This window comes from Panthera tigris, chromosome B1 (genome assembly GCF_018350195.1).
Source record: "Panthera tigris isolate Pti1 chromosome B1, P.tigris_Pti1_mat1.1, whole genome shotgun sequence".
Lineage (NCBI taxonomy): Eukaryota > Metazoa > Chordata > Mammalia > Carnivora > Felidae > Panthera > Panthera tigris.
This window is the reverse complement of record NC_056663.1, coordinates 119,122,388-119,135,463: the sequence shown is the minus strand read 5'-3', so window position 1 is coordinate 119,135,463 and position 13,076 is coordinate 119,122,388. Positions and strand designations below refer to the sequence as shown.

The 13,076-nt window shown below is 43.1% G+C and overlaps 1 protein-coding gene across 2 annotated transcripts in view; it reads right to left on the bottom strand.

Annotated features, from left to right (window-relative positions):
* Nucleotides 1-11,847, bottom strand: part of SLC39A8 (solute carrier family 39 member 8) — an 80,355-nt gene extending 68,508 nt beyond the window's left edge. Inside the window, exons 1-2 of one of the 2 annotated variants that reach the window (XM_042984122.1) lie at nucleotides 11,659-11,847; nucleotides 10,433-10,911 (exon numbers count right to left, since the gene is read on the bottom strand). In XM_042984122.1, coding sequence (XP_042840056.1) covers nucleotides 10,433-10,651 — 219 coding nt within the window. In that variant the 5' untranslated portion in view covers nucleotides 10,652-10,911; nucleotides 11,659-11,847. Of the gene's footprint in view, nucleotides 1-10,432; nucleotides 10,912-11,338; nucleotides 11,472-11,658 lie in introns of those variants that run through there. The other variant, XM_042984121.1, reaches the window with a different exon arrangement.
* Nucleotides 11,848-13,076: the final 1,229 nt, after the last annotated feature.

The window sequence follows — 13,076 nt, the reverse complement described above, 5'->3', positions numbered from 1 at the left end:
TCTGTCTCTGTCTCTCAATAACAAATAAACGTTAAAAAAAAATTTTTTTTTAAATAGAGCCAATGTGTAGCTTTTCTTATTAAGGTGTGTAGGTGAAGTAAGCAAAGACTATCCCTAAATTCTGAGATCTCTGCTCCTAAAGAAAATGGTAGAGCATCATGATTTGATATATAAATTCAATTGCCTGGTATCATCAATAGCATGCATTTTTTAACAAAAGAGGCTGTGTGTTTTCTAGCACACGTGTTCAACATTCGCACGAAGCAGGATCTGTGACCCAACTCAGAATCAGCCTACTGATTTTATCATTCCCTTTCATACGCAGTTTGAGCTAACTCTCATGCCAAACTTATCCCAGGGAGACCAAAGTAGCCCCTGTTCTCTTACCTGCTTTCCAACTAACAAGGCCAGCTAGACGTGAAGGACCCTGGATTCTGTCCGCTTATAAAACCCATACAGAGATCCTGAAGTAAATCTACACTTAAAACCACAATTAGATCAATTTCTAGAAATACACCATGCACTCCCAACCGTTCACATTTCAGTATGATGTAAATGCTGGATAAAAACAATACAACACAGCCTCAGCAGAACTCTGGAGGAGAAGAAATACTCATAACTTCAACGCACATTGAAACACTCAATATTATTTCTTTAGCCTATACACCAAAGGCTTACATTTTTTGGAATTTATCCCCAGTGTTTGATAAAAGGGAAGCAGAAGCAAACAGTCAAAGACTCTCTCAAGGTAAGAGCTGTCATGGAAACTAACACTGAAACCAAAGTCAATGGACTGACATACTTCCTACTGAGTTTTAGGACTGGCATATTTCTCATTGAACTTTTCATTTCGTTAATGCTTACTGTCTTTTTATAGCAGTGCTTTCCTCTGTAGGTTGACCGACACTAGGGTGCTCAGGCCTCCAGCGAAAGACAATTTTGTTAAGAACAGTTATCACTATATCAAGTAACACAGTATTATAAAGTATGCATTGAGCATATGTTCGAGCCAGGCATGACGCTAAATGTTCTACATGTATTTCTTTATTTGTTATTCATTATTTGGAGTAACATAGGTAATGGGAAAAAATTTTTATTTGAGTTACTACATATAATGCGCTGAAGATAGAAGTGCCTGAAATATAGTAATTGCTCAGTAAATGTTATTATTGTTTTTATATTTTAGTTCAAACAACCATCCTAAGAGTACAGTTCATTTTTTTTTTTTCAGTTCACAGATGTAAAAACTAAGGATTAAGGAGGTTAAGGACTTTCCTGTGATTCCCCAGGTAATAAGTGACAAATTAGAATTTCAGCCCAGGTCTGTTTGATTCCAGAGGCCAAATTGTTAACCATTATGTTGTATTCTCTACTATAGTCAGAGATCTAAGAAGCTCACCAAATAAATCGATGACAACTCTGGATTATTTTTGAGCTATGTTCATAGAACTAAAGCCTTAGAGGCCTTATCAAGGCACACCTGTTTTTTGTTTTCTAGCCCTTCAGTTAGTCATAAAAAAAGTCAAGGTATTAAATACTTGGACTTCCAAGGCATAATACTACTTTTCAGGTTAACACCTTTGATCTAGATTCACAGATTTTTGTTTTTGTTCTCCTTAAACTCCAGGCCAAGAAAAACAACAGAGGATCTTTGGAAGGAGACAGAAACCAACTGAAACAAGGCTCCATTCTGGAGATTTTCTATGCTCCCAAATCCCTCCATCACAAAGGTAATTCAATGATAGTTTCATTTCTTTATAAATCTCAAGACTCGGCAAACTCATTTGCCCCTGAAATAGACAACTGGGAATAGTTTGAGAATAAATGAATTAGCTTCAATTACAAGCAGGAACCTACTGTTATCTAGAGTTGGGAATGGGAAAACTTTCTGAAAACTATAGTTTCTTCGGTGGTCTACAGTTTAGTAACATTCTTTTTTTAAATAAATTGCATTGTAAATGACCCCAATATTAACTGTTTGCCCTTAGCAATATGGATAGTCCCTTGAGGAAATGCCACTCTGAATATAAGTGACTTACAAACTCTTATTACCAACCTCAATAGGCTGCCTTTATATAGGGCTGCTTCTCTTTTCCCTGAGGAATATCAATCCCTCTCAACCTCAGGCCTTATTTCCCATTCCTATTTATATTCCTATTTTTCTCCCCCAATCTCTACTACTATAACCAAAAGAAACTGATCACATAGAGGACTCAAATGTACATGAAATTTAGTGTACATTAAATTTAAAACCCTTAAGTTTAGAAAACTTAAAACAGTCATAGTTGAAAAACAATGGTTTTTTTTTTAATGTTTATTTATTTTTGAGAGAGAGAGAGAGTACACGAGCGAGGGAGGGGCAGAGACAGAGGGAGACACAGAATCTGAAGCAGGCTACAGACTCTGAGCTGTCAGCACAGAGCCAGATGCAGGGTTTGAACCCAGGAACTGTGAGATCATGACCTGAGCTGAAGTCAGATGCTTAACTGACTGAGCCACTCAGGCGCCCCAGCAATGGGTTTTTATGACAGGGAAATGAAGTCCCTGCACCTCAGCATATCCCAAGATAGGTATGATCAGGAAGCAGGATATGGCATGAATCCTGGGAAGCATAAAAACTGCAAATCTCTCCACCCAGCTACTCTACTGTGAGCAAGGAATAAAGATCTATCCCCAGTAAGGAGAAAAGTTTACCTCTGCCCTCTCCTGCTAACTGCAGCATTGACCTGCCTACAGCCAGAGTTAATCATTCTGCTCACCTACTCTTCCCTCATTGCTTCAACTCCTTCCTAGCACCTTGGCACAAACCACTTTCTGCAGCGCTGTGCAGCCAGCAAGGCAGTTGCTTCACAGGCACCTAAAGGAGGATCTACCCTCTCAACTGCCAGAAGAGAGAGTAAATTCATTGCCAGAATCCTTCTAGAGTAAAAGTGAAAACAGCACTGAAAGTTTTAACAGGAGGCATAGGTGTTTCTCTCCTACTCGGAGTCTATCCCTACAGGAAAACACAAGTTGATTAATATGCCTTTCAGAGGGAAGACTTAAAACTCAGAATTAGGAAAACTATTGCTGCCAAAATATTTTCTCTGAGAAAAATTCATCATATAAGAAAGAATCAAGGACAATTTCATTCTATAAAAGAATTCATGTTGTCCACAGGAAAGTCCATCCTGTGGTTAATAGTACGAGACACATTTGATACAAGCAGATGTTCAATCAACAAATATTTTAGAAACTGAACCAGATACGCAAACTTATCCAAAAGGAGTTACTGATTTGTAACTCCTCCCTGAAATGTTTCCCAAAATGATCCTTCACCCTTTTTTTTTAAATTTTTGTTATTGTTTATTTATTCTTTGAGAGACAGACAGACAGTGCGTGAGCAGGGGAGGGGCAGATAGGGAGGGAGACACAGAATCCGAAGCAGGCTCCAGGCTCTGAGCTGTCAGCACAGAGCCCGATGCAGGGCTTGAATTCACGAACGGTGAGATCATGACCTGAGCCGAAGTCGGTCACTCAACCAACTGAGCCACCCAGGCACCCCCTTCACCTTTGAAACTAGTAGCACATGCTGGGGCGCCTGGGTAGCTCAGTCACCTAAGCACCCAGCTCTTGATTTCAGTTTAAGTCGTGATCTCACATAGTGGGATTGAGCCCTGCATCAGGCTTCACATGGGGCACGGGGCCTGCTTAAGATTCCCTCTCACCTCTCTCTCTGCCCCTCCCCCGCCCATTCTCACTCTCTCTCTCTCTCTCAAAAATTAAAAATAAGAAAAATAAACTAGTAGCACATGCTATCACCAGTCTTCATATGACAGTTAACCACAGACAGCCTAGTGATATCTCTCACCATATTTGCCTTAGCGATTACTTAACTACGCAGTTTGCCTTGTATACCTTTCACATCTTATTTATTTAGATTATAAGCTCTCTGAGGAAAAGGACTCATTATCACCACTGTAGTTTCTATACTCTTGGCACAGTTCCCTTCAAGTGACTAAGCAATGGATAAGCTGATAAGTGATCAATGATGAGTAACTTCTACTCACAATTCAAAATCTGAGGTAATACTGGCCCAGGGTAGAGAGAGTATGATTTCCAAGACCATAATTCAAAAAATCCACTATCCCATAGTGTTGAGGATTGACTGAGGTTCTACCACTTCCCATGTGACACCAGGTGAGTTACTTAATCTTTCTGTACCACGTTTTTCTCATGTGGAAAATGAAGATAATAATGGTGCCATTATCGTAGGGTTGGGAGTATGAAATGTGAAAATACAAATAAACTGGCTAAGAGTTATGGCACATAGTACAAGACAAATAAATTCTTAGACACAATTATTTATGTTTTGTACAAAAGGGTCCATGTGACTCTTAGAGTAGTTAAATATGGAAAGAATGAAGGGCATTTTCCTGGACAGATTCCAATCATACCTGGCAAAGAAGCAAACTAAATTCTTGACATCACAGTCAAATGAATTACGAGTGTCCTTCGTTTTCCCAAAACCTCCCAAATCAGGAAACAATGATTTAACTGTACTCTGTCAACTTAAATGAGAGTGATGTAATAGATCAGAATAGGTACATTGTCTTAAAGGAAAAGCAACCAGAAACCTAAATGCAACCTCGCCCTCTGTCCCGCCCTTCATTTCTCACCTGAACGAGCAGGCTGGAAGGCATTCCTAGAAGACTTACCCCAGCCATTTCTCAGAACACAAAAGCCAAAAGAACAGATGCTCTTTCTCTCCTCCATTCATGTCAGCGGTTCCCACAACCTCCCTCTAACCTCCATCTAACCTACCATGACCCCCACCCCAGGAAAAAGTACAATAGAACAAACTATGCATACAATACATATGTCATGAACACACACACACACACACACACACACACACACACACACCACACACACCACTAGCCAGGCCATCCACTGAAATAAAAGGCCTACAGTTACCTCACTGCTTCTCCCTCTGGCATCATTAGGCCAGAAACTAATGAAGGAAAAGATTTAACAATAGTTAAATGACACAACAGGCAAAAGATTGAAGTAGAAGATATTTATTTGGGGGCACTTTTATTGCCTGCTTTTCTGCAAGAGGTAGGGTCTTTATGCTACCTCCCGACTATCTCCAGGCCCACACAGTCATTACATCTCTTGCAAACCACCACAGACTCCTCCTTCATTCTGTCTTGGCCCGACCCAACACATTCCACACTCTCATGCGGAAGGATTTTCTGAAAACACAAGGCTGATCCTGTTACACTTTTGTTTGCAATTCTTAATTACACATGTCATGCTGCGGTGCATTGTGGTTATGTATGCATATGTCATACCTCCCTCAATATACTATAACGTCATGGGAAAGCCCAAACTATTTTACCTATATTAAACAATCTTCACTCATTCACTCAAAAAATAGGTAATACGTATGTGTTACGTACCAAGCACTACACTAGCCCCTAGAGATGAGTCAGATCCTTCCCTTCAATTTGTTTACAATCATGTGTGTATTGTAACTCATGATGTTATTTACATATTATAATATAATTGCAACATAGAATATATTATGATTGCATAGGCACCGATTAACATAGGATCATAGAAAGGTTCCTACTAAATGCTTGAGCAGATCAAGAAAGGCTTCTCAGAAGCAGTAACGTCTACACCGATACCTGAAGCATCAGCAGATATATAGGGAGAGCGAGGAACTAAGGGAGATCCATTAAAATGAGAATAGCGGCAAAGGACAAGCCTTGAGAAATACACAGGAACCAGATCATAAAACGGGTTAAGTCACATTAAAGTGTTTGAAGTTTATCTTGAAGGAATTTAATTGTTTTAGTAAGATGAGTGATATGATCAGATTTCTACTTTAAACATGACCACCCTAGAGTATAGTAGTCATTCAAGACCTCTGTTAAACACATGAAGAGTTAAATGTAATTAGCATAAAAAAAAAACTATTTCAGGAATTCAAAAAAGAGAGAAATCAGTGAGTCAGTGCTGGCTGTGATGCCCCAAAGAGGTTTTATGGAGGAGTTCAGCTAGGCTTTTAAGAACATATGATTTTGATAGGGTAATTCAAGGAAAAGAAGGACTTCCTAGTTGGAAACAGGAAGGGTACAAGGAAGATAATTAGCTAGGAAGTGGCTGTGCAAAAGTTTCAAGTGAATTCACAGAAGAGTGACTAGTTTAGTTAAGTGAGTGCCAGGTCTGGAGAGGTAGGATGACATCTCAGGGTCAACCTAGAGGCACAGGGCCTTGAATGCCAGACTCAGGATTTAAACTTCACCAGCAAAGAGAAGGCTCATGGCTGAGTTTTGAAAGGAGAGATGCATACTCCAAGTGTTGCATTAGGAAGATTGTATACTAATTGGAAGAGGTTTAAAAACAAAGTTCAGGGGGGCATCTGGGTGGTTCAGTGGGTTAAGCATCTGACTCTTGATTTCATCTCAGGTCATGATCTCGAAATTTGCAGAATCTAACCACTGCTAGGAATGGAGCCTGCTTGGGATTCTCTCCCCCTCACTCTCTGTCCCCCCCACCCCCGCTTGCACGCTGGAGCTCGCTCTCTCTCTCTCTCTCAAAATAAATAAATAAAAATCTAAAATAAAAAACAAGGGGCTTCTGAATGGCTCAGTCTGTTAAGCATCTGATTTCCAGTCTGGTTATGATCTCGTAGTTCATGAATTCAAGCCCCACATGGGGCTCTGTGCTAACAGCTCAGAGCCTGCAGCCTGCTTCAGATTCTGTGTCTCCCTCTCTCTCTGCCCCTCCCCTGCTCGTACTCTGTCTCTCTCTCTTCCTCAAAAATAAATAAAACATTAAAAAATATTTTTTTTAAATACAAAAACAAACAAGGTTCAGGCAACTAGGTGTAGGAATGTGAAAGGAAAAATAAAAGTGGGAGTTTTCTGTGAGAAAAAAACAAAAAGTTAAGAGAGAGAAGTAAAACATAAGGTTGAGTGATGGATGAAACAAGTTCACCTCACGTGCCAAAGTCCCACACCCACTCCCTCGTTTCCAACACTCCTACTATCCCTCCCTGGGTGACTGATTTATCTGAAAAGAGTCATTTCCTGAAGCTTAGTGTTATCATTTGGAGGATGAGAGTCTTCCTTTTTATCATGCTGTTTAGGTAGTATCTACAGCTAAGAACTAGGAGGTGAGGTTTTTTTGAAGAGAAAATTAAAAGAAAAGAACACCTGGAGAATGAGAGTGAACACTGGAACAAAGAAAAGGTCCCACTAAGGCCATTCTTAAATCCCCTAAATCAAATCACCCAGGATATTCATTCAGTTGGGGTGCCCCTGCTTTTTTTGGGGGGGATAGTTTTGTGTATTTTTTTTTTTTGAGAGAGAAAGTGAGAGAGAGTGGAGGAGGGGTAGAAGGGAGAGGAAGAGAGAGAGAGAGAGGAGAGAAAATCCCAAGCAGGCTCCACACCCCGCATGGAGCCAGATATGGGGCTGGATCTCACCAACTGTGAGATCATGACCTGAGCCGAAATCAAGAGTCGGACACTTAACCGACTAAACCACCCAGGCGCCCCTTGGGGTGCCCTTGTTTATTGTAGGAACTCCCCGAGATAGATCAGACTTACACCCAGTCATGGAGCCCCAGAGACTCATTTATGTCCCAGGTCCCTCCCCTCACTGTCTGGGTGGCCTATTCCACCTGCTCTTTATACCCCCAGTAACCATAAGCAGCAGAAGGAGAAACTCAATTGTTCCATTGTCTCCAGTTTAAACTCAGATCACTTTGGTCTCCCAAAGCAACAACTTAACTTAATAGTACTTAAGGATGTGGGAAAAAATATTAGAAAACCTTCCAAAATTGTCTAACCAACCTCCAGCATACAGTAGTCTATGACTTGAGAAAAGCCTACCTAAGAAACATCACAGCCCCCATCCAAAGAGCAATGCCATTTGTAAATAAATCTCTTAGAAGACTGAATAAATCCCTGGCTCATCAAAATAAATTCTATTTTCTCAGCCTTTTTCAAAGTCAGAAAGTCAAGCTTCTCACAACAAGCTCATGTATTATTTATTCTACTTCATTGTAGGTGAGGAAACTGAAGATGCATTCTTTTTTTTTTCTTAATTTTTTTTAACGTTTATTTATTTTTGAGACAGAGAGAGACAGAGCACGAACGGGGGAGGGTCAGAGACAGGGAGACACAGAATCTGAAACAGGCTCCAGGCTCTGAGCTGTCAGCACAGGGCCCGACGCGGGGCTCGAACTCACAGATCGTGAGATCATGACCTGAGCCGAAGTCGGCCGAAGTTGGCCGCTTAACCAACTGAGCCACCCAGGCACCCCTGAAGATGCATTCTTTAAGACAGAGATAGTAATGGCTCTAACTTTTGTTCCAGACTGGATAGTGTCCTGCCAGAATGGATATGAATGCCAGCAGATTAACAGATTCTCAGGAATGGCATTTCATCTGTCACCATTTAACGGATGACTATTGTTTTCTTTAGGACTTTTTAGAACATCAAGTTGATGTGTGTTAGGCCTGACTACATGATAAACCTTCTGCAGCTTCCCTTTGTTTCCAAAGTAATTACGGGCTTCTTCATGTCTGTTTTTGATGCCCACGAAGGCCATAATGAAGGTAGTTAAATATGCAAACATGGAAACAAGAAACAAGGTGTCAATGTGCATATAATTTACTTATTGAGGCATCCGACTTATAAACTGGGATCATACTGCTAATAAAGTTAACTGATTTTCCTAAATAATCTAGGCATATTTTCCAGTGTCTTTGCCAACAGATGGCTCAGGGGTCTTTTGTCACTTTATAATTCATCTACACCTCCAGACACTACAAGATAAGGAGATAATTTAAATCAAAACAATGTGTGGGTCACAGATATGCAGCTGCAAGTGAAATCCTGAAGCTTCTTTCTAAGCATATGACCCACCACTCCTACTCCTACCTAGAAATACTTTAGTCAGCTGTTTCCCCTAATTGAAAAGAAGAGACTACAACTAGACAAAAAGTACTGAGGAAGGTGTTTGCTTTATTTTCTGAAATATCTATATACTATGGAGGCATTTCAGTTTTCCAACATGTAAGTTCTCAGACACTAAACCAAATGTAATGTCATGCCAGAAATGGAACTACATATAGTTTACTAAAGAACATAGGTAAACGGACCACAAAACGCTTCATGGTCAAAGGCAGGCCGCCCTCTGATACCCCATGGCACCAGAAAGTTCTACTTATTGAATATTGTATATTTTAATTGAGGTAAGATATATCTAATAAAAAAGAATGCAAACCTACCTATAGTGGTATTAGCAAGGATTTTACTTGATTAAAGTTTCCGTGTCTGACATCCAAGATTAGATACATTGGAAAATGCTAAATTCCCAAGAGTGGAGAATACATAGTATGCAGTATTTCCTAAACATCTCAGAACACAAAAACTTTTTGTAACACAAACTAACACTGCCCATAAGTGACAAACACTGGGCAAAATACTGCACACTGCTATTCATCCTCAGTTGTTAGTGGAACAAGAGCAGAAGGGGAAAAAATCAAGGCACTGAGTTAACTGAATTTTTGGAAGTGGGGAGGAGTTTGGGGAGGATGCTGAAAGCACCCTTTGCCTACCTCATGGTTTTAAGAAATAATCATAGAATATTTATCATGGAAGCGACTAGGAATCTACAACAGCATCCTTTTTGAAATTTACTAATAGGTATGATCTTAAAATTCTCCTAGGTAGCTCATAGCTGTCCTTAAATCGAAGACATTACCAAATGCCTAGCTAATACTGTATATGTACTAAGAAATATATATATTTTTTATTTCGAACGAATATTAGAATCAAACGCTTGACCTGACAAATGACTGAAAACTAAGACTCAATCCAGTTCCGGCACCAACTGGGTATCCGATCTTGGTCAAGCCCTCATTGGTTTCCCTTTCTCTGTACAACAGACCCTTCAGCTCTGGAGGCCTCATGAAACCTACATAGGAAAGACAACTACAAAGTATCTCGTCAGCAGTTCTTAGCTGTTAGATGAGGGTGCACCAAGCAACTGTTAATGAGGGTGCCAGGTGAGCCACTATCTTTGCTGGGAAGACTTAAGTACGCCGTTCCAATCTAAAAAGCATCTCATAAAGGTGCTTCCCCCCTCGACTACTTCATAAACTTTTCTATAAAATGTTATGACCACAAGCCTCTGACCTCGCAGCTCCTCAGGCGTAAAACTGCAATTTCTGGCTCCCTCAACAACACCAGCCCTTTAACCCTGGTTCGAGAAGCCCAGTGGGGTGAAAATTAAGTGCCGCCAATCAGATACCGCCCCGCGCTTGAAAAATGCCCCGAAAGTCTTCCTCCCTCGCTCTTCCCAAATAAATAGCGTTCCTACACAAATGGAAGTCCATGGGTGTCCGCGGACACTGGAAGGGCCGTACCTGATTGAAGTGCAGCTGCCCGGGCTCCGCGACACCTTCCGCGGGGGCGGCTCCCAGCTGCTCCAGCAGGCGCGCGAGCTGCGCCGCCGACAGGCTGCGATTCGCGCCGAACAGGCTCAGTACATCCTCGCTGAAGGCGAGCCCGGGCCCCGCCGTCGTCCCTCCGATGCCCGCGGCCGCCAGCAGCAGGAGCCCAGCCACAGCCCGGCCCGGGGCCATCCTGGCCGGGGCTGCCTTTCGAGGGCCTGAAACGGGCTGGAGCGCACGGGGACGCGCTGGGCGCACCTGCGCGGGTGCCCAAGAGCCCGCCCGCGGTTCAGTTGTCGGCGCGGGTCCGAGTCAGCCGTGACGCGGGCGCCCCTGGTCCTCCGCCGCCTTGGGAAGAGCCGCAGCCCGCGACCTGCGGGGCATTGAAGTGGCGGTGCAGCCGGGGGGCGGGGAGCGATAGGCACAGCGGGCCCCCGGGCCTCCTGGAGAGCCTAAGATAAAGAGGACAAAGGGGGACAGAGATAAAGGCCAGCGGGCCACCGCCGGCCAGCCCCGGGAGCACTGCGTGGCCCGAGCCCTCGAAGGCCCGGCCGGGCGTGGGGCCAACTGCCCCGGAGCCGGGTTTGCAAATGTCCCAGGATTTGCATAGTGTGGTGACACGCTCCTCCCGGATATAAAGCCCCAAACCAAGCAATTGCTTAGGAAGAACTAAAACCACTCGAACGGTAGAACCCCACCTCCTCTTCCTGTCTTGCTGCTAAATTCCCGTAGAGGAAACTTGGAAGGGGTGAGACGGGCAGTCCCCAAGGAGCTGCAGGAAACAGCCCCTTCGAAGTCCTGGGCTTTGCGTCTAAACGGGACCCTCCCTCTCCCAGATCTCTTCTCTGGGCTTGGCAAACTAGCCTGCTAACCTCTCACCTCGCCTGTCTGTTTCTGTATCTGCGTCTCTGTGTGTGTCCACGTGAGTCTCAGTCTCTTTCTTTCTCTCTTTCTCTCTCAACACTGTCTCTGGCTAGTCAGCTCTGAAACTCCGAGATCGGCCCTGCGCCCTTTACAGACAGATAAGAGGCGGGCCCTGTCCCCTCCTCTCTAGCACGTGGTGACACACACACACCCTCCCCTAGCCTGAACTCCCGCGCTCGTCCACGCCGGGGCGCAGGGCCGCTGGCCTTTCCTCTTCGTGTGCACTGCGCATTCCTCGTCCGACCCGGCTCCCCACCCGCACCCTGGGGGGTTACCTGAATGCCACGTCCCTGTCGGCGTCCCCAGCCTCCTTTCTGGTCTCGGTGATCTGTTACCTTGATGAAACCGACTTCCTGGAATAGAGTCAAGAGCCCCATGCATTGTCTAAGAGGTTAGCAGGAATTGCTTTTTTGTCTCACTTCGTAAACTCCGGAGGAAAAAAGGAAACCAAATCTCCAGCGTGGTGGCAGGCTAACTGAGCTTGCACTGCCCAAGCCGGCCCTTCCTGACGCCGCACAGGATATCCGCAGATCAGAATGAATGTTTGTTTGTTCAAATGAGGGTTCAAGAAAAGCTGACTTAGGTGTGAGGTCAACAAGTTTGTGCAAAGTGAAGGCGGTGTTTGGGGACAAAGGTTGTGTCTGGTGGATATAACTGTCCAGAAATAAAGTAAACCTTGATTCCCTGCTACATGGCTAAGTACAATAGGAAGAATTCATAGTGTTCTTGCCTTTCACCGGGGGAGTGCACAGCCTCTTAAATCAGATCTTAGGAGACCCTAAGGGCAGAAAAAGGCAAGGAGATGAGGAATGGGACAAAATCTCTTCTCCCATGAGAAACTTAGATGTGAATGAGAAAAACAGAGACACAGAGAGAAAATTCCAGAAGGATGAGGATTTGGGTGGACATAACTGAAGAGCTATCATATGGAAAATGTTTAACTGTATTCTAACTACAGAGAGCAGAAGGCAGCAGTAACAGGGCAAAATTACCAGGAGGACGGTTTCTGTGAAATATAAAGCACAAATGCTTGGGGGGTAGTGATTGCTCCACAACTGAAGGTGTTTCAAACGCACAGGTAAGTGGTAGACAGATTCCTGCCTCAGAGGAATATCAGCAAAATGATCCTGATGCTGTGTCCCTTTCCATTATAAAAATCTATACATTTGTTAGTAATAATTTGTGAAATTACAGAAGGGCAAATATTTCACCCAAGGGCCAGAAGTAAATTCGTGTCATAGTTAAACTCTTAAATTACACAGATGATGGGATTCTTCAAGATTTTTATCAGATTCTTAAAAAAAAAAAAAAAAGTTTATTTATTCAGAGAGAGAGTGGGGAGGGGCAGAGAGAGAGAAAGAGAGAATCTCAAGGAGGGTCCTCACTCTCAGCATGAAGCTTTATGTGGGGCTCAAACTCACAAGCCCACGACCTAAGCCACAATCAAGGGTCAGAGGCTTAACCGACTGAGCCACTCAGGTGCTCAATTTTTATTGGGTTCTTAAGTGTAGTTTGCTGCCTATTTTTCCCTTTGGCCTCAATGACTCAAGGTGATTCTTAGAAATTAATGAATGCTCTAGACCGTTTATCCACACCCAAGTTGTTCATTCCCAGCTTGAACTGCAACATTGATAAGATGTTGGATTTTCCATAAATATAAATGGGCTTTAAGTAACATAAAATTTAGGGGTGC